The sequence below is a fragment of the Cyprinus carpio genome, chromosome B5 (assembly GCF_018340385.1).
Source record: "Cyprinus carpio isolate SPL01 chromosome B5, ASM1834038v1, whole genome shotgun sequence".
Lineage (NCBI taxonomy): Eukaryota > Metazoa > Chordata > Actinopteri > Cypriniformes > Cyprinidae > Cyprinus > Cyprinus carpio.
Window position 1 is genome coordinate 3,110,619 of NC_056601.1, and position 26,791 is coordinate 3,137,409.

At 34.9% G+C, this 26,791-nt stretch overlaps 1 protein-coding gene across 10 annotated transcripts; it reads right to left on the minus strand.

The window, feature by feature from the left end:
- Window positions 1-1,833: 1,833 nt before the first annotated feature.
- LOC109089999 (ARF GTPase-activating protein GIT2-like) lies at window positions 1,834-26,343 on the minus strand. 10 transcript variants are annotated; one of them, XM_042723612.1, is made up of 21 exons: window positions 25,784-26,343; window positions 21,542-21,675; window positions 19,266-19,378; window positions 18,563-18,668; window positions 18,120-18,206; window positions 17,894-18,024; window positions 17,136-17,230; window positions 16,831-16,876; window positions 16,240-16,245; window positions 16,052-16,103; window positions 15,447-15,519; window positions 15,244-15,341; window positions 14,210-14,321; window positions 13,986-14,128; window positions 13,740-13,847; window positions 11,040-11,318; window positions 7,229-7,311; window positions 6,856-7,047; window positions 5,600-5,755; window positions 4,573-4,636; window positions 1,834-3,526 (listed from the first exon to the last, which is right to left on the minus strand). In XM_042723612.1, the coding sequence occupies exons 1-21, from the start codon at window positions 25,863-25,865 to the stop codon at window positions 3,314-3,316; spliced, it is 2,373 nt and encodes a 790-aa protein (XP_042579546.1). In that variant the 5' UTR covers window positions 25,866-26,343; the 3' UTR covers window positions 1,834-3,313. The 10 variants fall into 10 exon arrangements, with proteins under 10 accessions (XP_042579546.1, XP_042579552.1, XP_042579551.1 ...); XM_042723610.1 differs by having other exon boundaries at window positions 1,835-3,526; window positions 13,740-13,889; window positions 25,784-26,338; XM_042723619.1 differs by lacking the exon at window positions 5,600-5,755 and adding an exon at window positions 9,226-9,321 and having other exon boundaries at window positions 1,835-3,526; window positions 13,740-13,889; window positions 25,784-26,337.
- Window positions 26,344-26,791: the final 448 nt, after the last annotated feature.

Below are 26,791 nucleotides of genomic sequence, written 5' to 3' on the forward strand. Positions count from 1 at the left end.
TCTGCTGTCTAATATATTTGAGGAATAAAAGGTTAAAAAGAACTGCATTTATTAAAAAAAAAAAAAAATATTCTAATATATATTCTAATAATATATTTTCTTTACTATCACTTTTTATCAATTTAACACATCCTTGCTGAATAAAAGTATTGATTTTATTTAAGAAAAAGGAAGAAAAAAAAATGACTGACCAGTAGTGTATATTGTTATTAACAAAATATTTATATTTTAAAAACATAGCTTTTTTTTTTTTTTTTTTTTACTAGTTACTTTTTATTCATCAAAGTATCCTAAAAAAGTATCACATGTTCTGAAAAAAATATTAAGCAGCAGAACTGTTTTCCAACTTTGATAATGAATCATCATATTAGAATGATTTCTAAAGGATTGTGTGATAATGATCCTAAAAATTCAGCTTTGCATCACAGAAATAAATGATAATTTAAAGTATAATAAATTTAAAAAACAATTATTTTAAATTGTAATAATATATCACAATATTACATTTTTATTCTGTATTTTTGATCAAATAAATGCAGGCTTGATGAGCAGAAGAAACTTCTTTCAAAAACATTAAAAATAGTAATGTTTCCAAACTTTTGACCTGTACTGTACACATACATATATACACATATATATAAATATATATTTATATAGAATATATAGATAGATATAGATATAGATATATAGATAGATATATATAGATGAGTGCTTCATCAGAACAGATTTGGAGAAACTTTACATGATTTGCTCAGCAGTGAATGGGTGCCGTCAGAATGAGAGTCCAAACAAAAATAAATAAACAAATAAAAACATCACAGATATTTTGGTTTGTACTTCTGTAACCAAATCTAAATTTCTTCTCCAATGTAACATGTCAGCCATATTGCTACACCAGCTAAACGCCTCTAGTGGAGATCAGAGTGGACCTGCTTTAATGTTTTGATAGTGCCTGGAAGGCTCAATGTTTAAAATTTTGGGTAAGATAAACACATGTATGACATACTTATAGTAGTCAATAAACTGGGTAGGGGTGGGCGATATGACCAAAATCGTATATCACAATATAGTAATTTTACAGTAGCAGTATATATCACAATATAGTTATTTTTGCTTTAAATAGGGTCTTAATGATTTCAAAATTTTTGATACCATAGAAGTATCATAAGTCTTGTCATCAGTGTCAGTATCACAAAAAACTCAAGCTCACTGAAGACAAGTAAATAGTCAGCAATAAAATAAGAATAAGAAACTAACAACCAATAGGACAAAAAACTACAGTAGAACAAATAAATAAGAAATGCCACATTGTATAAAGTAATCAAATGAATACAAACGCTGAATATTCTTTACTATGTAAATTAAATATGTATTTCTTCTTATTAAAGTTACAGATGTTATTTAGTCAAGAGAAGTGAGAGATTTTCTCTCTTTTGTTGTTTGATTAATATGAATGACAGACAGCAGGGATATTAGACTGCTGTCACTTTAAGAGCTGCCGGATCCAATATGCATGTTTTCTTTCTCAGCTGTTTGCTTCCACTTAAGACCTAAATTACTGTATTTGCAAAGATACTTAAAAAGATTGGCATTTTGATTGCGTTTCAATGGCTTAAAATCACTTGTTTTTAAACCGCACTGCTTAAAAACGCACAAACTAAGGTTTTCGTAACCACGTAGCACAGCAACGTCACATGAGCGAATAACCGCAATGGAGACTGTGGGCCAAAATCTCTACCAGTTGACAAATTTCTACTGGTATATTGCCCATCCCTAGTTAAGAGAATTAATTTTGGCATACAAAATGTTTTAAAAACATGAACATAAAAAGAACAAGCAGAAGTAGAAATAATTTGGGTTGAGGTTTAGGTCTTTTATTTTTCACGTTATTCATATGGCTCAGTTTCTGATATTAACAAAAATACTGGAGCAACAATTGAAGCTCAAAATTATAAATTAAGTTTATTTAAAAAATAAACATTTTCTTCTTAACCACAGGCATATTAATAATATTAATGAGTGGAAGGCCAGTTCATCTAAACAACTGCAAACACTCAAAACTCAAGGGGAATTTTAACACTGAGCTACCAGTCCACTGCACAACTGTTTGGTAAGACTAACCTGATCAGGCTAGACTTAAACACTTAGAGAGGAAATAAAAAAGATCTGAGAAGTTAAGAGCTGCCCAAAACACTGAACTGAATGTACTGTACAATATGAGGAACTATCTAAAAAAACAAAAACACATCTAAACCATCACAAACACAGTATCAGTATCTGCTGGTGGAGATTGTTCATCTGCAGTGTAATTAAATACTGTACCTTGACCTCCAAATAACTGATGAAATATGAGGTTAAGTTTAATTAACATTTCCTCACTTTATTTATGTTATGCACACTAGAGGTCGACCGATGTGTATTTTTCAGGGCCGATGCCGATATCTACAGATCAAGTAGACAGATAACCAATATTTTGAACCAATATGTCTGGTGTAAAAATGACAATTAATTTCTTTAAGAATTAAGAATAATAAGGGCTCTTACAAAAACTCTCTTTAAATGCTTTTCAATTATTTTATCAGCAAATCAGTTTTGATATTGACTGATACAGATAACCATAAAATTGCTTAATATCAACAGCGATCATTGGTCGACCCCTAATGCACACTGTAAATCTGAATTATAGCCACCTGATTTATCCAGCCGGCATGAAAAGAAATATGATCTTTTTTAATTCATACTTCATTTGACATCTTTATAATTACAAGTTTATTGTATCTGTACCTAAACTAGGCCTACCTGACCTCATTAACTGAATATTTTGTACAATAGATTTTTTTATTATACATTATATATTTAACTGAGATTATCTTTATTTTAACATCATTCAAAAACAAGAAACCACAAAAAAAAAAAAAAAAAAAAATTACCTAAATGTTTGAATATGAAGAGGTAAAAGCAGTCAAAGTTTTCAGAATAGTGCAAAAAGTCAGGCATTTACTGAATATTTAGTACGTGATTGGCTGCTCTATTACTGATTCATTTCTGCTCAAGTCCTTCTCAATCCACATCTCAACTGCCATCTAGTCAAATACACTTTCACAGGTCCACATACAGTATATACACATTCTTACACAACCCTTGAGAGCGTTTCAGGCTTTATCTTATGACCACAGACACCTTAAAAAATAAAAACATGCAAATACACCTTAGATTAAAAAAAAATTACAAAAAAACTCATGTGACATACCTAATAATTACTGATAAAATAATACCAGGGTTGCATTACAGGTGGAAATGGGTGGAAGCAGGATCAGTTGTTGTTCTCTTTGGTGGTTATGGTAACAAGTTGCTTGGCAGCCTTGGCGATGTCATAAGCGCACTGGATGACCTGCTGGGTGACCAACTGCACGTCGGCTGCAGGGCTGCTCTCCAGAAGAGATGCTTTCTTACACTCACTCTGCAGCCGGTTTGCGCTGGACGTTAACAATCGCAAAGAGCTCCTCACCGTCTCAGAGCGTGGTCTCTGGGAAAGGAGAAAATACAGAAACAAATATATACAAAATACTATTTTATAGTTCAGTATAATTATACTTGGGTAACTACTACACAAAGGTATTTGGACACATAAATGTATAAAAAAAAATTGAGTGATAAAATATATATAAAATGATAATTTTTTTTAAATCAGCTTATTTCAATAATAATATATATAAATAATTTAGAAATAATATTTTATCAAAAGTATGATTGTTATAGTGGTTCATAACTTGGCTTACTAGTCCATATCTCCAGATGGCTCTATGAAAGTATTTGGACACTTAAAGGGATAGTTCACCCAAAACTGAAAATTCTGTCATTGATTACTCACCCCTCATGTCGTTCCAAACCCGTAAGACCTTCGTTCATCAAAGAATATCATCAAATTAAGATAATCTGGATGAAATCCCAAAGCTTTCTGACCCTGGATAGACAGCAACGCAACTACCACGTTCAAGGCCCAGAAAGGTAGTAAGGACATCACTAAAATAGCCGTTAAAATTCATGAGAGTATCACAACGTATGTGTGTGCATTCCTCTCTTTGCAAACAAGTCGTAGCGTCAGCAGCGCCACATGCGTGCATCGTGGGACTCGTGAATGTGCGTCGAAGTCTGACACAGAAGAGAAGAAATACATTTTTTTTTTCTTGGTGCACAAAAAGTTTTCTCGTAGCTTCATAATATTACAGTTAAACCCCTAATGTCACATGGACTATTTTAAAGATGTCCTTACTATCTTTTTGGGTCTTGAACGTAGTAGTTGTGTTGCTGTCTATTCAGGGTCAGAAAGCTCTCGGATTTCATCAAAAATATCTTAATTTGTGTCCGAAGATGAACAAAGGTCTTATGGTTTTAGAAGGACACGAGGCTGAGTAATTAATGACAGAATTTTAATTTTTGGGTGAACTATTCCTTTAAGCCATACAAAAATATTTTAGTGAAACATAAAATTAAAATAAACATCATTTAAATAATTTAAAGTTGTTATTTTATTATTATTGCATTTATGAAGTGTGGAGAGAAAGTGCACACCTTGGGGAACAGGGCAGCCATTTCATTCACAGCCACATGTATTCTTTCTGCGCAGGGTATAAAGCTATTGAAGGAGAACATGATAGATACTGTATTAAAACCACATCAGAGTTTGAAGAGTGAAAAGTGAAGATAAACAGAGCAATCAGAATGTAAATCTTTAAAGGCCTGTTCACACCATTTTTTTTATTTTTTCTTCACACAATTTTGAGCCGATGAATGATAAAACCACTAACACCACAGAAATGCTTTAAGAAGCTTGAGCATTTAAAGTAGCAGATAAAAAAAACTACAGCACACACTATTATAGTACTAATATAGTTATTGTTCTTGATGTGAATGAGCCTTAAAGCTGGACATTTACACTATCATGGAAAAAACAGTTTGTCCATAATATTGTACTGTATACAGATAGTTTTTTGTCTTTTTTTTTTAAAATACCTTTTGTCGAATAGTAGAGATTTTATTCCACTCAGACATCACAGTTCACAAAAAAATTCCAGATATATTAAGAAAATGTGTGGAATACATTTGCCTTGATTGATTTACAAGTGTTGCAATAAATGCAGTAAGTGTTATAATTTCTGTGCAAAAATCCACACACACGCGCACACACACACACACACACACACACACACACACACAAAAACATGCAGATCTATTTGAAACGTTAGTTGTGCAGCAGACATGATGCATCGCCATTTTAAGAGGGTAAAACATCTTTCAACAAACTGAGAAATACCTTTAAAATAACTCGGCTTATTTTGCAATGAAATACCAACCAGTGCAAAACAGAAAGACCAAAAGTTAGATGGATGTCAGTACAAAGCTTTTTCCTAAAAGAGAAACCAAGTGCACCAACGTGAGTTCCTGCTAATAAAGGTGAGGTTTAGAAGACTGACAAGCCTTCAGCATAGTAGTAATCATGCATATTCCATTCATGTTCAGATTAGTGGGTTATGAGGTTATGAAGAGAGAGGTAGAGGTAGACACTGTGCCTGTGAGGCAGGGACAGAGGCCAGAGTACCAGGAGGCAGGGTTGTTGGGGTTGGCTGGGTGGGGAGCTCTTAGGCCGAGGGACTGCATGGGAGACGGGGGCTTGTCTGCCCAAGGCACCAGTGTGCTGAAACAACCCAGACTGTGTCTAAGTCTGCGGACACTCTCCCTCTGCTCACATGGTGCACTGGTGGGGAAACAGACAGATCGGGACCCAAACAGAGCGTGGGCCCCGACAGGACAGACCCCAAATGATGAACACGGACAATTGAGAGTAGACAGAAAATGGAGAAGCTATGAATGGAGGAACTGATTCAACGGTTGGGAAAGAAGTGATTTGCATAAACAGGCACTTTCCATGAATAGGGTACAAAAAGCCTCACTTGTATCTGCAGATATATACTGTTCAAAAGTTTGGGGTCAGTAAGACCCCTCTTTTCTAAAAAGAAATTAGAACTTTATTTAGCAAGGACAGTGAATTTATAGTGAATACATGTTGAATTTAACATTTACATTTAGCAGACGCTTTTATCCAAAGCCACGTACAAATGAGGACAAAAGAAGCAATCAAACCAAGAAAAGAGCAACAATACATAAGTGCGGTGACAAGTCCCAGGTAACATAGCAAGGATATTTATTTTTAATAATAACTAAAAGAAAACATGTAGACAGAATAGAAAACAAATAAAGAACACTAATGTTAGAGGGTCAATTTTTTATAAATTTTATAAATCAGAATATAAAAAGAATTGAGAATGGTAGTGTTAGATCGTCGTTTTTAATAAACAGAAAACAAGTAGTTAGAATAAAAATATATAAAATATTTACACACACACATATGTGTATGTATTATGTTAGATTTCATCTGAAATATCTAAAAATTCTCACACCTAAAAATATTGATTGGTCTCTAATGTTTTAAAGGCATAGTTCATCAAAAAATGGAAATTCTGTCATCACCTTCATATCATTCCAAATCCTGTGTGACTATTTCTTCTACGGAACATAAAAGAAGATATGTTCAAAAATGTCACCAACAATTTTCAAAATATCTTCTTTTATGTTCTGTAGAAGAAATAAAGTCATACAGTTTGATGAGTAAAAGAAGAATTGAATGTTTTGGTGGACTATCCCTTCATTTGTAACCTACTCATGAAATGTGCCAACAATTTACATGTGAAATTGTTAAATATGTGGCAGAAGTTAACAAAAGGAAGAAGGGAATGAAATGAGATCAGATTTTTTGCTGCCATATATGATGATGGAGAAATGCTGACATCGTCTCACCTCTCATGCTTGTTCTCCTGCGCAGCCCTCAGCAGTTCCTGGATGTTCTTGGTGATCTGCTCAGTTTTACGGATGACGTCTTCAGTGCTGGGCAGACTGGGGTCAGGCTCACTCTCGTGATCGTCCAGCTCAGGTATAGAGCCGCTCTCTCCCATCCAGCCGCTGCTGCGCAGACGACATCTTCGGCCAAAGCTGCCAGGAGGGAGGAGGGATGAATCATGCTTGATGCCTTTAGAGCATCATCAGTGTGTTTCCTCACTTTACTTGGCTAAAAGCAGATGACTAGCAGTTTTTATTTTCAGAGGGAAAAAGGCTGGTTTTGTTTGCCAGCAGGATTTGAGACATGAGTTATTTCAGGAAACGGGACACATACCCAGAGTCATCCAGATCAGATTCGTTAACCGTGTTATCATAGTCACCATCAGACACACTGCTCTGCTTGTCAAATTTGGAGGCCTAAAGAGACAGGAAAGGATACAGTAAAAGAACAGGTGGCACGCAATGAAATCGGCGATGATCAATATGTCTGGTAATTCATATGAAATAAAACTAATTTTTTAATTCAACAATCTGCATTATTCGAATGGTCAGTCAAGTATAAGCAAGCTCTTAGCATTAGATTCATTAGATATTTCAGGCAATATAACAACCCCAAACTTTTTTTAAAACAGTGTGTACAGTTCCTTGAAAGTACTTTTAAGTCCAGTGGATACTAGGTCATCTTTGTTTTGAAGCTATGACCAGTGGATGCAAAAAAAAAACTGAATTAAATTAGCTGTTAAACAACTTGTGTGTCTTTAGGGGTTAAACTGAATGTAGGTCATGGCTCTGATCTGTGTTTTCCTTCACAGTGCAGTAAAGCATTTACAGTAAAGATATTTGACAGTCTCACTGAAGCATGATTCACTGTGCTCAAGGATAATGAGGTAATGGGGTCAGATGCCAGCAGCGCTCGGAGTATTGTATCAATTTGTTATCAGGGCAGCACCGGTCACGATGCTTGGAGAACCGCCATATGATGTGGAATAATCAAATTAATGTTCCACTGAACACACTCTTATGCATCTGCTCTAAACACATCTCCTTGTAGGGATTTAAAAATGCACCAATGCTTTGTGATGTAATGATCTAACAATTTAAAATAAATGAATAATTGATTATATTAATGCCCAGTGTACTGAACTGTAGATTTTATTTTTGTTAACATTCTCAGCTCTAAAAATCCCGATTCTCAATCGTCTTCAAGTGAGGATATACAGTACTGTTCAAAAGTTTGGGGTCAGTGTGATTTTATCTGTTTAGCAGTGACTTTAGTAAAATGATTGTACAGACATTTCTAATGTTATAAGATTTCTATTTCAAATGAATGCTGATCTTTTGAAATTCCTATTAATTAAAGAATGCTTAAAAAAAATATGCATCAGTGTCCACAAAAATATTGAGCACAAATGCTTCCAACATTAATAATAATACTTATTATTATTATTATTATTATTATTATATTTCTTGAGCAGCAGATCAGCATATTAGAATTATTTCTGAAGGATCATGTGACAATAATGATGCTGAAAATCCAGCTTAGCATCACAGGAAAAATAAATTACATATTGAAATACTTAAAATACTTATTTTGCATGGTAATATTTCACACTATTACAGCATTTGTGATCAAATAAACAGCCTTAGTGAGCATAAGAGACTTTTCACAAAAAATTAAATAAACAAATACCAACCCCAAACTTTGGAACGGTAGTTGAATGGTATAGTGTATTCAAAAACAATTTAAAAATAAATAAATTGACTGATTAATTGATTTAAATTGTCAGATCGATGCACTGAAAAAAATTATTTTCAATATTTACGTGGCTTTTTTTGTGAAAAGTGCTAAAAACCAATAAACAGGACCCAAAAAGCTCAAACACACTCAGCCACAACAGAAACACCAATTTTAAAATGACTACAATTTGCACGCACACACGTGTAAACAAGCTAATCCAGCTCATTTACATATTAATTTCACAATTGCATTTCTTCTTTCCACTCTCAGCCCAGAGCATGTAGCTTTACAAGACATCCTGAACAGATGTGTGAGCAGCAGCAGTAGCAGCTGAGCAGTGCACCCTGGGAAATGCATGTGCTATCTATGAGGATGATGGTGAAGACAGGAATACGTATCAGTTGAAAACAGCAGCCCCCGGAGGGTTGGTGGAGGGACCGTTCATGCATGGTGATGCGTGGAGCACAACAGGTGTAAGAGGAAAAGGGATGGATGGGAGTTGAGGAGGCAGAGGAGGAGTTTGTGAAGGAGGGTGGAGAGGAGGTGAAGGGTTCTGGCTGCTTCCGTCTGGTCCCTTGAGGAACGTACTTAACCTTTTGTGTACTCTCATCCAGCAAACAGGACGGAGAGGATGAGGAGGGGAGGAAGGGGAGGGAAGAGGAGGTGGCCACAAACACACCCTTTCCCATCTAAAAAGGGGTGCAAATAAAACTCAAGAATGAAAGACAAAAAAAAAAAAATGCAAAATATTTTAAATACTTGGCCATAATGGAGAGCCTGGGCTGGAGAACCAGGTGACTTCTGTAAGATGGCATGATGTTGTCAATAGTAACAATCTAACAAAAATAGTCAGTCAGTCAATAGTAATAATTTGGTAACACTTTACAGTGAGGTTCAATTCTTTAGCATTAATGTAGAAACTTAAAATGATCTAAGTTAATATTAATTCATACAAATGCAAGTTTAAAAGTTTGGGGTTGGCCAGATTTTTTAATATTTTTGAAAGAGTGTTGCATTTTTGACCAAATAAATGCAGTAAAATAGTATAATACAATCATATAATGCATTTTATTGTTGTGATGGCAAAGCTGAATTTTCAGCAGCCACAAGATCCTTCAGAAATTATTCTTCTTATATGCTGATTTGCTGCTCAAGAAACATATATTATTATTATCAATGTTGAAATCAGTTGTTATACTTAATATAATTTTACGGAAACCACGATGCATTTGTTTTTAATATTCAATGATGAACAGAAAGTTAAAAAGAACAGCATTTATTTGAAAGGGAAGTTTCTTGTAACATTACAAATATATGTATCGTCTAATTTGATCAATTTAAATGCACTCTTTATAAAAGCTATCAATATTATTAACAATTAGTAATTTTAATAATCACTATTAAACATTAATTTCTTTTTTTTTAAATCGTAATAATATTACTGACCCCAAACTTTTGACTTGTAGTGTATACCAATACATTATTAACATTATAAACTAATATTAGTCATGAATTATGAACAATCATGAAGCAATAGTTTTACAGAACCAAGCACAAATCCAGTGTTAAATAATAATGACTGATGAATAAAGTTTGAATAGCTGCAACATTTACATGCATTGGGAAAAAAATCAGTGTCATTAAAATTCAGTAAAAGAGATGCAAAGCCATAGGGTTAAAATTTTTTAATATCAACACTCAAAAGGTCAGTAAAAAAAATGAAGGAAGTGAAACAGGAACTTACACTGTAAAAAGACAACTGAAAATAAAATACTGGGCATTTTACATCAAGACCATACTGAATTATGAGCTAGAGTAACCGTGACATGCACAAAATATATTTTTATGGTTTAAAACAAACAAACAAAAAAAATGTAAAAAGTAACCTTTTCCATTGTGGAAATGTTGTATCCCTTAATAAATGTTTAATACTTAAAAAATAGGTTTAAAATGAGGTACACTGGCTTGAAGCATATTCAATTACTCACTTTTTCTAAGTAAACCCTGGCACAAGATTATCGGTCATACTGTCATAAAATTGCTTAGTGCACCTTTACCTTAGAGCATGAAATGAAAAATAAAAATTCTACGTACAAACCAAGTCACATAAAGCAATGAGAATGAGACCGTGTGACTTATGCACCGAGTTGGCCATAAAGACATGTTTTGTAACTCCCAACTGACACATGAAACTAAAACAGGAAACAGAAAATATGGTGAAATAGCTGCTATGTGAGTTAATAGGATGCAAAGTAAAGTAATACGTCGTGGAGTAGTCCAAAAAGTGTATTTTGGAAACTCTCAGAAAGCACAGAGAATTGGAAACGCACCATCAGCATGCTGCAACATTTAAAAAGCAAGGTGAAGAAAAAGAAGGAGAGGAGGCGAGAGGCAGGTTTTTACTTACATAGGTTGGGAAGGGTTGCAGGGTGGGGAAGGTCTCCTCAGGATAAGGGGTCTCTCCCTTGGGGAGAAAGGGCTTCAGACCAGAGCCGGTTTCATACATAGACATGGGGCGGCTTGTCTGTGCAGAGAGGTGGCGTTTCAGGGCAGAGGAGGAGGAAGAGGAGGAAGAGGAGGAGGGGCTGGAGGGATTGGGGTGGTCAGGGCCGCCGGGGGCCTGATAGGGCTGTTGAGTGGAGACCTGCCGCCTGAGAGAGCTGTTCTCGCTTTGCAGAGACTGCAGCTGAAGAGAAACACGAGTGAGCCAGAGAAACGCAGAGAAAAGCAGAAACTGTAGCAAAGCTGAGCTTACAGGAAAAACTGTCAGTCAAGAAATAAATGATGTTCAGTTCAAAGATCCTGTTTTCACCCGAGTGTTGCCCGCTACAGGCCTACGGAATTTTCATATTAGCCACGAATTAAAAAATTGAATTCACTAATAATTGCGTGGACTACAGTAGAACTTTTCATGAAAAAGGTTCTCGTAATTCATATCAGAGTTGTTATTCAGAGAAACATCATAGCTCCATTACATATGAAATATATTTATATATTAATTTTCATTTTAACACGAATGGAAGGCCACCCAGAGTATGTGCATTTTTGTGTATGTGTGGTTTCAGTTATTACATAAATTTTATCGTAAATTTTGAATCAATTTTAGTACAAAACATTTTTGCGTATCATGCTTAGTTATGATAATTTTTGTATTTAGATTTCTTAGTGAATGAGATCCAATATTACAAAATTGTAGTGGGAAAAAAAAAATGAGCCACTTCATATTTTCTACTATTTAGTTTGATGGAATAGCTTTCAAATCTGGCCTATGAATAATCAATATAATTAATACACGTGCTGTCAAATGATTAATCGCATCCAAAATAAAAGGTTTTGTTTACATAGTATATGTTTGTGTACAGTGTATATTTATTATGTATATATAAATACACACACATGCACATATATATTTAAGAAAAATGTTACATTTATATATTAAATAAATATATTTATATATAAATTATGAATATAAATATATACATGTAAATATTTTCAAAATATATGATGTATGTGTGTCTTTATATAATTACGATTAATCATTTGACAGCACTAATTAATACTAATTAGCATAATATCAAAGGATTTCTCCCGAATGAAACTGCAGGCGTAATAAAAAATCCATTTACAAATTAAAATAAATGTTCAATTTAAATAATATATATATATATATATATATATATATATATATATATATATTTATATATATATACATACATATACACTTTTTTCTTTTTTTGATATATATTAAAACCAAATGAAAATGTTCTACAAAACAAGACATTTATTTAGATCTTATACAAATAATTAACTTTTGTAATTAAGAACAATTATGATGAAAAATCATTCTAATCTTATGGGGAACTTTGAGAAAACCATTATATGGAGTTGCTCAATAAATCCAAATTTCTCAACAGCAAAAAGTTCAGTTTAGCATGCAGGCACAGGCAGATGCAATGTCTAGACATGCTCACAGAACAAGCACAAGTTAGACGTGCCTAAAAATCTACAGGGAGAGAGACAGAGATTCACTCTGCAGCTTAGAGAGAAGCCAAAGAGCTCGAGCAGACACGTTGGCTAGGATCAGAAAGGAAATGCAGAGCATAACAAAAGAGCCTGAAGACATCACTCATGATAACATGATTCTGGCCATCTCTATTTTTACCCAGTGAGATGTGCATCGAATGCAAAGCCACACAGTTTTATCCCACAAATGTCACAATGGTCTAAATTTTTAAATCATAATCATTTCAATTAGTATCCATCATTTTGTGTGGGGGAATACATAGAATCCAAAACCACTTTCAACTCGCAATACATTTTAAGCAACAAGCCATACAACACAACGAAACTAGTAACATGTTCTTTTATGAGAGGACTGAACAGTCAAAATCATCCATAACCAAATCTTTGAAGTACACTAATCACCACTTTGACTAGAATTAAATAAGAAATGTAACAGGAAGGCTGAAACTGTAACTTCTTTAAATGCAGGGCCATTTAGAGACTGCCCTCATTTCTATATTAAACACTTCAGTGAATGCAAGCGAATTCACTCCAACTTAATTAATAATTGATCATCTTGGATTTGTCAATGTGAAAGAGTAGGAAATGATGACAGTAAAGGCTCCAAATTCTATTCAAAATCATTTTACAGTCAATCAATAATTTTAGCTCTGATTTGTATTCTGGAAACCCATGCATAATGCACATACATATAGAACACAGACAATTAAAATGAGTCATGCTGATGCAAGAGCCAACTTCTAAATAAGGTTTGTGGTTAGGGAGGTTAGCATGCCAACTAATCATCTGCATTCGAATGCAAACCGTCAGTATGTTTCGGTTTCACGTGTCTAATACTGTACGTCTTTTCCAATGGTTTATAGGTCAAGGTCATGCTGGTTATCTGAACACTTGGAGTGGTTATTACAGTATTGTTTTGACATCAGCATTCCAGAGGACTTTAAGAATCATAATCCTTGTCAATTTTGCCATCTCGCGTGTGAGAAGAGGTGCAGGTGTAGGGGTTAGACAGTCTTGCTCTGTTTAAGAGCAGAAATGCTGCTCTGACCAGGGCCTTCAGTGCTCACGGCTGAGTCTCTGGTACCTTTTTCTGCATCAATCTCAGCTCCTCACTCAGATTACTATTGGCCTTCATCAGTTCCTGAATTTTGGCCTCCGATGCAGAAAGCGCATTTTTTACCTCCAGGAACTCCTGCACAGAAATCGGTCCATCGGACAGATCAGAGTCCAGACTCTGAGGAGAAAAGTAGAAGAGAGCCGACATGTGCGTATCGACACTGTGACGTCAACAATGGCACAAGACAAAGTTCCTCATGCTTTACAGGTCTACCTTAGCTCGGTCTGCTTTGCCCACTCGTAAATCAGTGTCCGTGTCCTCATCGGACGCCACACTGTCATAGTCCGGCTGGTCGATTTCCTGACTTTCACTTCCATGACGACTACCCACGCTTTTGAAGAATACCTCAACATTGTCTATGAAGTCGTAGACATAACAATCATGAAACATCAACAGGAAATTAAAAGAAATCAACGACTGATGAATGCAGACCGTACCTTTAGGACTTGAGACTGAATTGCCCTGCTGGCGTCGCTTTGCATCACTTAGAATATCAATCACAAGTGTGGCAAATTCATGAGCGTTAAACCTTGCCAGCTTTTGTCTTCCCTATAAAAGAAATTCAGTGATGATTTAATTGTATATTAATTGTCTGAACAACTAATTGGTCTTTACGTCACTTGGTAACCAGTGAATGGGCGCCGTCAGAGCTGAGAAAAACATTACAGTGAACGACATGACTCCAGTCCGGTTCAATCAAAATATTCTTGATATTTACACAAATAAGAAGCAACTGCAAGTTTCAGAACTCAAAACTAACTCTCCAGTTTAACATAACCATTCTGAAATGTCCAGATCTTGAACTCTTTGTAAAATAAGAAACGTAACGACCCCTTAAATGATAGCAAGCAAATACGCACTTTTCACTTACAAGTTTTTAAGTGATGGACTGGAGCGGTGTGGATTACTGTGATGCTTTTGTCAGCTGTTTAAACTCTCATTCTGACGGCACCCATTCACTGCAGAGGATCCACTGGTGAGCAAGTAATGCAAAGCTAAATTTCTCTAAATCTCAGAAATTTTTCGTTTTTGGGAGAACTATTTCTTGAATGTGCCTTAAAATGGCAATGGACAAAGATGCCCACCTGCATATAGAAACTACTAAAGTAGATTTATAGTAATGTTCTTTAATTTTATTGTTGAAAGTGGACAGATTATTACAAAATCACAGCTTTCTTAGTTAGGTGTCTGTGTTAAAAGACACAACTTCTCAAAAAAAAAAATTAAATAATGCATTATATACAAATCTATCATTTGTAGTTTGGCTTTTATGCTTCAGTGCATAACAGTTTTGATGCCATTTACTTTTTTATTAATTTTGTGTCGTCTGGCACATTTCTGCTTGTTGCACTTCTAGCTGCAAACACTGCATAAAAGGTGTTATAAAATGTCACGTGTCAAAGTGCAATATCTTTATTTCCTGTTAAAAAGGCTTTAGTAAAACCATAGCAACTTTCTGTTCAGAACTTGCCTGGTTTCTTGTTGATGAGTACTCTGGGTTTACAGGAAGGAAAGGCACAACTGTTGTCTCTGTTACCAAGGTGCTGTGGTTCTGAGTGGCCAGCCAAACTGCACCAGATACAAAGAAAGTGCTCATCAAAGTTTGCACTCGTATAACGTACATTTCCTGAGTCTGTTCTTTCTATTGTGTTGATCAAATGCAGATCATCTCACCTGCATCTGTCTCTCTTCGATCCACTTCATCGTACACATCCATCGCCAGTTCCTCGAACAAATGATCACTGAGCTGCAATGATATTGGCAGGGTTGCATCAGTCATCTGTGCCCTCAACGGGTGTAAAACTGTATTAAGGCATATCTGAAGCAAATAAAGATGCTGTCTTTTGCATTAATGACTGGCAGATAACGGTTTTGGGGCTGTTGCGACACTTGAAGGCCATTTGCTTCAGTGTATATCTACACTACAATCTACTAGCAAAATATATCTATTTAAAGTTATAATCTTCAGATGCATCTAACAAATGGCATTGTTTATCTCTGCAATCACAGTAGCATTTATCTGGTACTAAACAATAAGGATATGGTTTTTGTAGATTGTAATAGATTGTTTTCAGTAAGGGTGACAACATTTCAACAGATAAACCTGAAACACAGTCAATGCTATGTGACCACATTTTAGAAAAGACTATTTAATTCAATATTCCGCTTAAAATAATAAAGCATGAGTTTATTATTTTGCTACAAAAAAAGATAAAATGAATTTGTAGGGCCTGATGTATTGCTTAAAGTAAAGTAAAATAAATATAAAGAGGACTCACAGACTGCAGCTTTCTTTTTGCAGCTTTTGCAAACTCTGTTAACTCCAGACTGCTATAAAAGAGAATAAAATGGAGAATAATATTAGTTTTCTTTGACTATTAAATAGCATTATTATAAAAGTCTGTAATGGCCAAAAATAAACATGAAATTTAATTTTCAATTGCCAGTCTCTATGTAAAATACTTACACATTTCTTTTTCATCAAAGACGGCAAAAAAAGAAACGGCAAGATATTAATGTTAAATTATTTGAACCTTAAAAACCTGTTTGGATCACTATCTCCACCTGGGACGTATTCTGGGATGCGATCAGAATTATTCAGTATACTGGTCGACCGATATTGTTTTTCGACAGTCGATGCCGATATCTAAGAGAGCAGGGTGGCCGATATAAATCTGTCATCTATCACAATAAATAAATTATTATAATGTTTGCCTTTCTGTTATTAATAATATAAAGCAATCGATACATTACTTTATTGTATACCTTTTAATTCCTTTGTTTATTAGTTCTATCTGACAATTAGACAGACTTTTATCTGTAATAGACAGAACTACTAAACGGCGAAAGCAAAACATGACTAAGCACATCCCAAAATACTCCTCTAGAAGAAACTTCTATAAAAATCAGTAGCCCCTCACTGCAGAACACAAGATCCAGGGGGCGTGGTTGGATCCAAACATGCTCCCTGGATCTTGTCTTCTTCTGTGAGGACCATCTCATAAAAATGGCCCCAGTTCACACAGGAATACATCAGAATGCATTAGACTGTTACTACCTATCCGCCATCTGCGGTATAATGAAATGCTGTCCATTCTTGTGGTCTGAAAAACAGAATGTATTGACAGTATTGAAATGGTTTAACATTTTCAATTGACAATCCACGGATAAAGATCCATACTAAAGCAATAAAGCCTATTAAGCTGACTCCAACATCACTGCGCTATTTTATTGAGCCATCTGGCACTCTGAAGGCCATAACCCACTAATACAAGAGTGTGCTATAAACTGGCTTCATCAGCTGGATATCAAAACATCAGTTCTTATCATGATAGTACACCATCGCTCTGTGCTGTGACTCACCAGGCTTCCGCCCACAGAGATAGAAGGCCAGCCTGTCTGTGAGCTCATACTGTATTTCCATCAGTCTGTCTGCCAGGTCCTGATGGCCAGCTTGCCTGATTACAAACAACACAATGACGTTATGACACATGGGTTTTTATTTTTGAACTTTAGGGTACTGTGCCAAATGCTGCCCTCAGTGCTCGCGGTCCTTCTCACAGCCTTAATAAAATATGTACCATTAATAGTGCGCACAGCAGACCGTCCGAATCATAAAATGACAAACTGGACACCATACAGATCTGTGGACCAGTTTTGTTGCTGTTACCTAAAATAAACTATTACAATGGTAATTTTTTGGTAATTAAAATTATGCTGAAACAAAGTAAAATATATGTATTTGATAAAAAATTTTATAGAATTTATAGAGCAAGTTTCAGTTGAAGTACTAAAAATAAAACAAAATTAGCACATAACATTAGCAAAACTATATATTTTAAATAAAGCTGAAAATATAAAAATAAGATCATTTCAAATACTAATGTATTTTATTCTAGTATATAAATAACACTAAAATAACACTGTGATGGAAGTGATAGTTCATCTGAAAATTAAAATTCTGTCATCATTTACTTACCCTCATGTCTTTCCAAACCTGTATGACTTTTTTTTTTTTTTGACAAGTATTCTTTTAAATCACCACATTGACGAAGTAATAAATAAATGAAGATTTCAATGCCGAGTGGCTTTTGACCATTAATGCATTAGCTATTTATTACCTTGCATAGTGGATGGGCGTTTTGCCGTTGGAGTCAGGAGCACCAGGGTCTGCCCCATAAACACAGAGAAGCTCAGCCTGGCACACTTGGCCTGCTTTAGCTGCGATGTGCAGCGGGGTGTTCCCTTTCTCCTGTTCAAAGGAGTGCAGAACCATTACAAATGAGTAGTATTTTTGGAAAGCATAACTGAATATAATAACATTAAGGTGAGATCAGAGGTTTTTACCGGGTGGAAGTAGTTGGCTTGAGCCCCAAGCGAAAGTAACCGCAAACATGTCTCAAGATTGCCGGTTCTAACGCTGGAGTGGAGTTGCTAAAGAATCAAATACAATGTACATCAATAGAGACATTTCAAAAATTCTGATAGAAGACAGATGCATCAGATGAGTATTAGACGTGCTAGAGAAACAATAATGCATGCCGGGTCTGAAAAAATTTACCATAATGAATGCATCGAATATTTGAAAGAACTGAATAACAGAAATATCAACCATAAATGTGGGGCATGTTCATGTGAGGCAGTGACCTAATGGATAGAGAGTCAAGACTAGTAACCCAAAGGTTTACTACTATGCAGATCACAAATTCTGTGTATGGGGCACCATACTTGGCCACTCATCACTTCATTTTCACACTATAAAACTATAAAACAGGTAGCTCTTTCCTTACCTTGCTTAGATCAGCAGCTGCTGTACTGTCGTCATCTCGACAGGGTAAACGATGGACGAAAGCCAGCATTTGATACTTAGATTTTACAAACTCTGTTTTGTTAGGGCTTTTCGGGTGAGAGAAATAATGGAGTTATTAGAGAGAGCCAGTTAACAGTTGGGCGTATTTCAGACACTTTTTGTACACATGACCGTTCAAAAGTTTGGGGTTGATCATTTTTAATGGTTTTGAAAAGACTCTATTGTGCTCACCAATAATTCAATTAAAAACACAGTGAAAACCGTAACATTATGAAATATCATCATTTAAAATGTGTGTTTTATTGTATTTTAAAATACAATTTATTCATGTGATGGAAAAGCTGAATTTTCAGCATCATTACTCCAGTCTTCAGTGTCACATGATCCTTCAGAAATCATTCTATTATGCAGATTTTCTGCTCAAGAAACATTTCTTATTATTATCAACCTTTAAAACATTTGTGCTGGTTAATATTTTCCAGGTTAATTTTAAGCATTTATTTGAAATGGAAATCCTTTGTAACCTTAAAAATGACTTCACTGTCACTTTTGATCAATTTGATGCATCATTTCTGAATAAAAGTATTGATTTCTTGCAAAAAAAATGTATTTTACTGACCCAAAGTTTTGAATGGAAGTGCATACCAAACAAACACCTTTGTATTATGCTTTTTATTACTCACTGGACTTTATCCTGAGGATTGGGTTTGCGTTTCCCGCTCGTCATGGATGACGGGTCCAGCAGAGTGTGCTCCCATATTGCATTAGCACCATTGTTGTATAATGTCTGAACCATCTGTGAATTAGAAAGAAATTGAGGGCATACATCACAAGACAAAAATTCATTATGACAACATGCTCCTTTAAATATGCTTTGTGAGTCACACTCTCTGTTGGATGGCCCTCCAGTGAGGTCACACACCAATAAACCATTTTCTTACAACCATTCAAAAGACTCCATTGATGGATTAAAAAACCCAGATCTGTAAATAAGAATGTGGAAAAATGCACTACACAAGGACACATGAAGATGAGACATTTCTGGATTAAAACTACGGCTGGGTGATATATCGCATGCGATGATCTCGTCAGTAAAGCCGGTTCCCTGATTAGCAGTAAGTTTTCATCACCTGCTTTCAGATGGAGCAGCATTTAATAGACAGAGCCGTAGTTCACTGACAAGCTATGCAATATCGCATTCATTATCGTAGATGAATCATCTTCGATAATGAATCTCTCAATCTCTGTCTATAATAAAATGGATAATCAATTTATCATTTTAATTATCATTTGCTTAAATCAAGACTGGGATATAATTACCTTGTGATCTGTAAACCTAATTTTAACCACCTATCTAGAGCTGGAACACAAGTATTCAACTAGTCTTACACTATGTATTGGACAAGTTAATTATACAGTGTATATATATATATATATATATATATATATATATATATAATATATATATATATATATATATATATATATATATATATATATATATATATATATATATATATATATACACACACACACACACACACATTACCGGTCAAAAGTTTGGGATCAGTAAGACTTGTAATGTGTTTTAAAGAAGTCACTTCTGCTCATCAAGGCTGCATTTATTTGATTGAAAATACAGAAAAAAAACCTGTGATCTTGCAAAATGTTATTACAAAATAAAAAAATGGTTTCTATTTTAATATCCTTTAAAATATAATTTATTTCTGTGATGCAAAGCTGAATTTCCATCAGCCATTACTCCAGTATAAAGTGTCACTTGATCCTTAAGAAATCATTTTAATATGCTGATTTATTATTAGAATTATCAATGTTGGCATCAGTTGTGCTGCCAAGTATTTTTTGGGAAACTGCGATTACTTTTTTCAGGATTCTTTGATGAATAAAAAGTTAAAAAGAACAGCATTTATTCAAAATATAAATCTTTTCTAACAATATAAATCTTTGCTATTACTTCTTAACAATTTAACACATCCTTGCTGAATAAAAGTTTTAATTTCTTTAAAAAAAAATAAGAATTTACTGACCCCAAACTTTTGAACTGTAGTGTATATTGTTAGAAAAGATTTTTATTTTAAATAAATGCTCTTCTTTTTAACTTTTTATTCATCAAAGAATCCTGAAAAAAAGTATCACAGGTTCCAAAAAAAAAAAAATATGAAGCAGCACAACAGTTTCCAGCACTGATAATAAATCAGCATATTAGAAGGATTTCTGAAGGATCATGTGACACTGAAGACTGGAGTAATGATGCTGAAAATTCAGCTTTGCATCACATGAATAAATTACATTTTAATGTATATTAAAATAGAAAAAAGTTATTTTACATCATAATAATATTTGACAATATTACATATTTTCCGAAGTTAGAGATTGAGTATGGTTCAAAATCTACCAACACTGTAAACATCAACATCAGCCATAACATCGTTTTATATTTACGATTTAGTATTAATCCAAATGATGCGTGTGCTAAGTGAGCGATCATGCAACTTACCATCAAGCAGCATACCTTTAGTAACTTGCGCATTGTTTTACTTGTTTTTGACATATTCGACCAAACTACAAACTTTCCAGTGATAAAATAAATAAATAAATAGGGATATTAACTCGACGAGCTCGTGCATCTGTGCCACTGCGCGCTCAATCCACTCACGCTTTGCTTATCAGCTTTACAGGCGTTAATACTGAATGTTTAACATTGTATTAATTACATTCATGTACTTCATCCTTAATATCTAGTAACTCCATTCTGCTCTCTGTTGTTGGTGTTTCTTAGACTGGATACGGTATTGGCGTTTGGTATCGGGGCATTTTAATGAGTACGAGTACAAGAGCGCAGTACCCCTATTATTATAATGTTGTAAATTCTCGGATGAAGCAGGGTGGCATTATAAAAGGTTCCCATGGTGCATACTTGTCTGAGAGTTCAGCTCACCTGTAGCTGGGTGGGCGGCCAGGGTGTGTTTGACAAATGCCGCACTTGTGAGTTGTGGCGGCCCAGACTGCGGTGAACCCCGCAGCACTCATCACATATCAGCACTCCTCTGTTCACAGACGCCCAGCGAGGATCTAAGGGATCCCAAGAAAATCAACAGATTAACAGGAAGTAAACAACAGCGTGTCTCAGCAGCGTGTTGATCACTGATCGATATACACAATAACACTAATGGAGCTTTTTGGCTGGTGTATGAGAATGAAAACAGAAACACAATACTTTTAAAAGGCTGTTACAAGAATGCACTGAAGAAAATGAACTAAAATGCACTTGTCTAATGCCAAACCTAATTCAAACAATGCACAATCAAATCAACATGAAATGGGATACATTTATACTTCTGGAATAGCTTATATTTTGAACTTATATTTTTTTGGTAAAGTTAACATGCACAAATGAATCATCACAAATGTGAAACTAGAAAGCATGTTTTGATTAAGGTTATTACATTTAACTAAAACCATAAAAAAAAACATTGTTACCTGAAATAAAATAATCCATCAATGAAATGAAATAAAATATTAAAATTTTAAAAACTGAAATAAAATATTAAAATTTTAAAAACTGAAATAAAATATTAAAAATGTATTTTACTTCAGCTTGTTGCCAAGGAAACACGTGTGTTATGTTTTATTTACTTTAACATGATGTAAACTGAAAAAAAATAAAATAAATTAACACCATATAGACATAAAAAAAATCTAATTGAAAAAGACAACAACCACACCACAAAATTAATAAAACTTAAAATAAAATGGAAAACACAATAAAAAAAACGAATTAAAATAAGTATTAATAATAATAATAAAAAAATCATATTATAGTTTATGTAATAAACTCTACAAAACTATAATCATAATAGTACCACAATCACACTAAAACAACTCTGGTTTTGATTTCATGACAGATTCATTTACATTAAAAATAAAAAAGTTTACTGTAAAGTGCACTTATTTATTTAAAATATTCATTTACTTATGTCCCACTATAATAGTCTGATTAACCATTACTAGTCGCAGAGATACACATCACATGTAAATATGAGCATCTGATGTTTTTCCTAGAAAAAAATATGTAGTATCAATATGCATGTGATGTAATATATGACGAAAACAAAATGCGGAGCTGAGTTCTTCCTTATAAGGTCACAGTAGCAAGGGTTGAATGTCATCCTTTTATGTACAGCTACACACACTGACTTCCTCTTACAAATACATGCCTCAAACCACAACAAATGCTAAGCAGCTGAGCTTTACTTCCAGGGTACGAGCAGGTGACTGGGAAACACTGCACAGCTTTACTTTCACTACCTTATTCGAGATTGTTCGAGTAGATTATCCACTGCAGTGTAATTATGTTTAAAACTGGTTTAACTTCAGATTTTACATCAAGTTGCAACCCAACACAGTAACAAAAAAAATCTAATCAGTATTGAAAACTGTATGAAATTACCATGAACGGCATAAAATAAAATTTGGATTGGCTGAATGGCTGAGAAGGCCATTTTATATAATTTTTATAAATGCATAAACAACAGCAGAAGAATGATTTACCAGCCTAACACGTGCAACAAACACAAGGCTAAATATTGCAGCGGTATTATCACTTACATTTTTTCATCACTTTGCTATACTAAGCACATTATATGGTTAGTTGTAAACTGCGACCCATTTTTAGGCCACGACCCGCCAGTTGGCCCAAACACTTGATTGCTCAGAGATCCCCCACTACTACACTAGACAAACTCAATGACCCAGAGACAGAGTCACTGCTCATACATTAACACTTGTCACTGGCACTCGTCCTTCAGGAGCGTCCCATACCAAGCCAGTTTTTAATAGAATATGTCATAGTCTCAACTCCCTCACTGAGTCATGATGCCAAATCAGTGAAAGTGGGGCCAACCACACTGGACCTATGACTAATGTGTCTGAGCAGCACAAGACGTGTTCATATATTCTGCATCATACCCCCCCCCCAACCCCAACCCCAACCCAACTTTTCCTAAGGGCAGATTCTGGCCAACTTGTGATTTCACTTCCTTCAGAAACAACGATGTGAGTCAGCGCTCTAGTGTGTCAGAATTCCCCAAGAACAGAGAGTTTTGGGGATTTATTTTCACACTGAATACAGACAAATGCTTTCTCTAATTAAATGTTGATTTAATATGATTAAAATCTGAAGCAAATATTATGAATAATTCAATTATTACGATTTTTTTTATATATATATTTGATTGAAATGGTGCAAAACTCAGTGATTTTGGTTGCATTTGATATACAAACAAAATCTGTATATTTTTAGAAAAGGATAAATGGCATTAAAAATACAGTCACACCTGTGATCTTTGTGATAAAAAATAACTGGCATATGAAATTAATGCGAAATACAAAAAAATATTGTTTTTGTACAATGTACAAATCAGCCATAATAAAGTAGTTATTGATCATGTCTGAACATCCAAATGCAAAACCCAATAAAAGTAAGTAATTATGTCTGAAAATACTCTTAGCAACTAGGAAATACATAAAAGGTATAAATAAATACATACATTTATATAGAAATATTTATTTCTCACACCACATGACACCAATCTACCTTCTACGCATTACATTTTAAATCCAATGCTCTATTGCTCCGTTTCTAACTTAATGTATTAGGCTATTAGAAAAATTATTTAATTATTTGTATTATTTTAGATAGAAATAATTATGGTGAATATACCAAAAAAAATCCCCTCAAAAAACAAAAACAAAATATTAACATAATAAATGTTACTGAAAAAAAAAATCATTTGATTAAGTTTACTTTCTTCCGTCTATGTTGACCTCAGAGGATTGCAAATACGATCCCTATTCCCTAACTTAAGTGAAGAAAGCTAAAGGGATAAATCTAGACTAAAACGCATCGTTTACTACATCAGGTGGGCAGGCTATTGGAGATGCCCGCACTTACGAAGTTAATAACCAATTAGGGCTTCACAGCCTGCGTGAGGAACATATGATACCACTATTGCATCAGTCTGACAGAAACATGAGCTATCTAAATTAAAAACTGATCCACTGATAAGCAGAGAGCAGCCTAGAAGCAAAAGTCACTTCCCTTCAAGCACAGGAAGTAGCAAACAACAGCTGCAAAGAGGCCAAGGGCTAGAATCAAGCACCTGGCACAATCATCATTCTCCCTCCCTCTCCGTTCTCTTCAAGCCAAGTGCTGCTCTCTTGCCCATCAAGTGCTACAACGGCTAAAATAAAACCAAGTGCCAAATGATTACAAATATTTACCCTAACAACTGATACTGACAAGCCGGGGCAGCCCAGGCCAGCTGGTGACCGAGGCGTAACTAATCAAGGGGAATCAATAAGAACAACGCAACATAAACAAAACACAGGACAAAAAGAAGAACATTTCTTAAATTAGTAACAATATAGGGTTTATGAAATTGTTCTCTAAGCATGTCTGCAATTAAATAAGTGTGTTTCTCGTCTCATTTAGAGGTCTAAACTCTGATCGTGTAATGAGGACAACAATATTATGTGATGTTTTATTTATTTTTTCAGTCTCTCAGAAGTTAGTTAGGGCACTGCATGTGTTGGTTAGGGTCACTGTCTAGTAATAAATAGCATTAAGTATTACTAACAAGTGACCCTAACAAAAACATGCACTGCCCTGACTTCTCAGAGATAGAAGACATGAATAAAATCTCACCTTTAAGCAAACTTACACCATCTAGAAACTAGATATTGTAGATGTTTTAATCAGGGATACAGCTTGAGGATCAATAGAGTACATTTACCTATTTCCTCAGAAAAAATAAAGTAGAATACAGTGTGACTGAGCATCATTTAAAGCTGAAAACACATGCATGCATGCAATGGCTCTGTCTGAGCTGCCAGCGTGCAGCACATTTGGCCACGCGTTTCTGATGCCTAAAATGCTGTCTAGATAGACATCTTACTAGGTTTTGAGACGTAACTTGGCTACTACATCATTACACTCCAAAACACAACATTTATATATTATATTCATTCATATATCCAAAGCTGAATTGAGGTTAGCGTCAAAATCTGAATCATACATCTGTATAACTAAATGTTATCATTCAGTCGCTTAATTCAGTAATATCATCTGATACAAGTTAGGTATTTTATTAGAATTCCCTCGTACCCGGAATATACTCACCAGAACTGCTGCAGTCCGCACAAACTTCGCTATTTCGCAGCCGTTTCGACATCCTTGTCTCCGGGAACGTTGGTATTACCATGTATTATCGACCCAGAACCGTCCACGGAAAGATTTAAAGCATGCACCGCTTTGACATGATGATTGAATGCGTTTAAAAGTGTTTTATCACTCAAAGCGGATCTCGGACGCGCGTGCGGAGGAGTTAAATGTGTGCATGCATCTGCACTGCCTGCTCTGTGTGAAATAATGTATGTCTGGCTTTAGCTTGAAATTAGGACAGACGAGTCAGACAGCGGACCCTCTGTCATGATACATTAAAAACTACACTACGGAAATGCTTGCCTGCAACCCGTCAGATCGCAGAAGAGTGCCATCTGCCCTCCCAGACCACACATTTGAGTTTACAGTGACGATAGATCAGCTCTCTAGCGCTGCCTGACACACAGTGGACAGACGCGTCACTGCAGCGCGTAAGATATTTGATCCATTTATCCATCTATTCGCGAGCCTTGAGGAGATTATATTACGAGACTTCATATGAAATATGTAATTCTTTAAATATAAATCCTATTTATGTTTGGAACATAATTCTTAACCCAGACAGTCTGAAATAAAATTGACGCGATCTTCATAACATGCTGCGTTCGTTTCTGCGCATGCGCAGAAGTGATTCATCGCCAGCCGCTCCTGATGAGCTAACGATCATTTAAAACACAGGGGCGTCGCGCCTACCAACAGGCGAGCGAATTATTAATTACGATAATTTACAGATGTTTCATTTGAAAACATTTTCGCTTAACGCCTAGAGCTCAGAAAATAACTACTCTTTACGAATACACAAATTTACACTTACAATTTAGCCATCTTTTATAACACGACCGCCCCTCCTTTTATGAAATGGTTTAGTCTGGCGTCGGGCTCGCCTATTTCAATAAGAAAAAAATAATTAGTATTTTTCCATTATTGTTTTTTTTTTTCTCTTATTTCTCATATATATCTAATTGG

Excerpts from the sequence above, each read along its gene's own strand:
- LOC109089999 (XM_042723610.1), bottom strand. The coding sequence starts at position 25,865 with ATGGTAATACCAACGTTCCCGGAGACAAGGATGTCGAAACGGCTGCGA. Across the intron at positions 14,129-14,209 it reads TTCAGTCTCAAGTCCTAAAG|ACAATGTTGAGGTATTCTTC; the intron begins GTACGGTCTGCA and ends ACGACTTCATAG. Across the intron at positions 7,048-7,228 it reads TCTGATCTGGATGACTCTGG|CTTTGGCCGAAGATGTCGTC; the intron begins GTATGTGTCCCG and ends CCCTCCTGGCAG.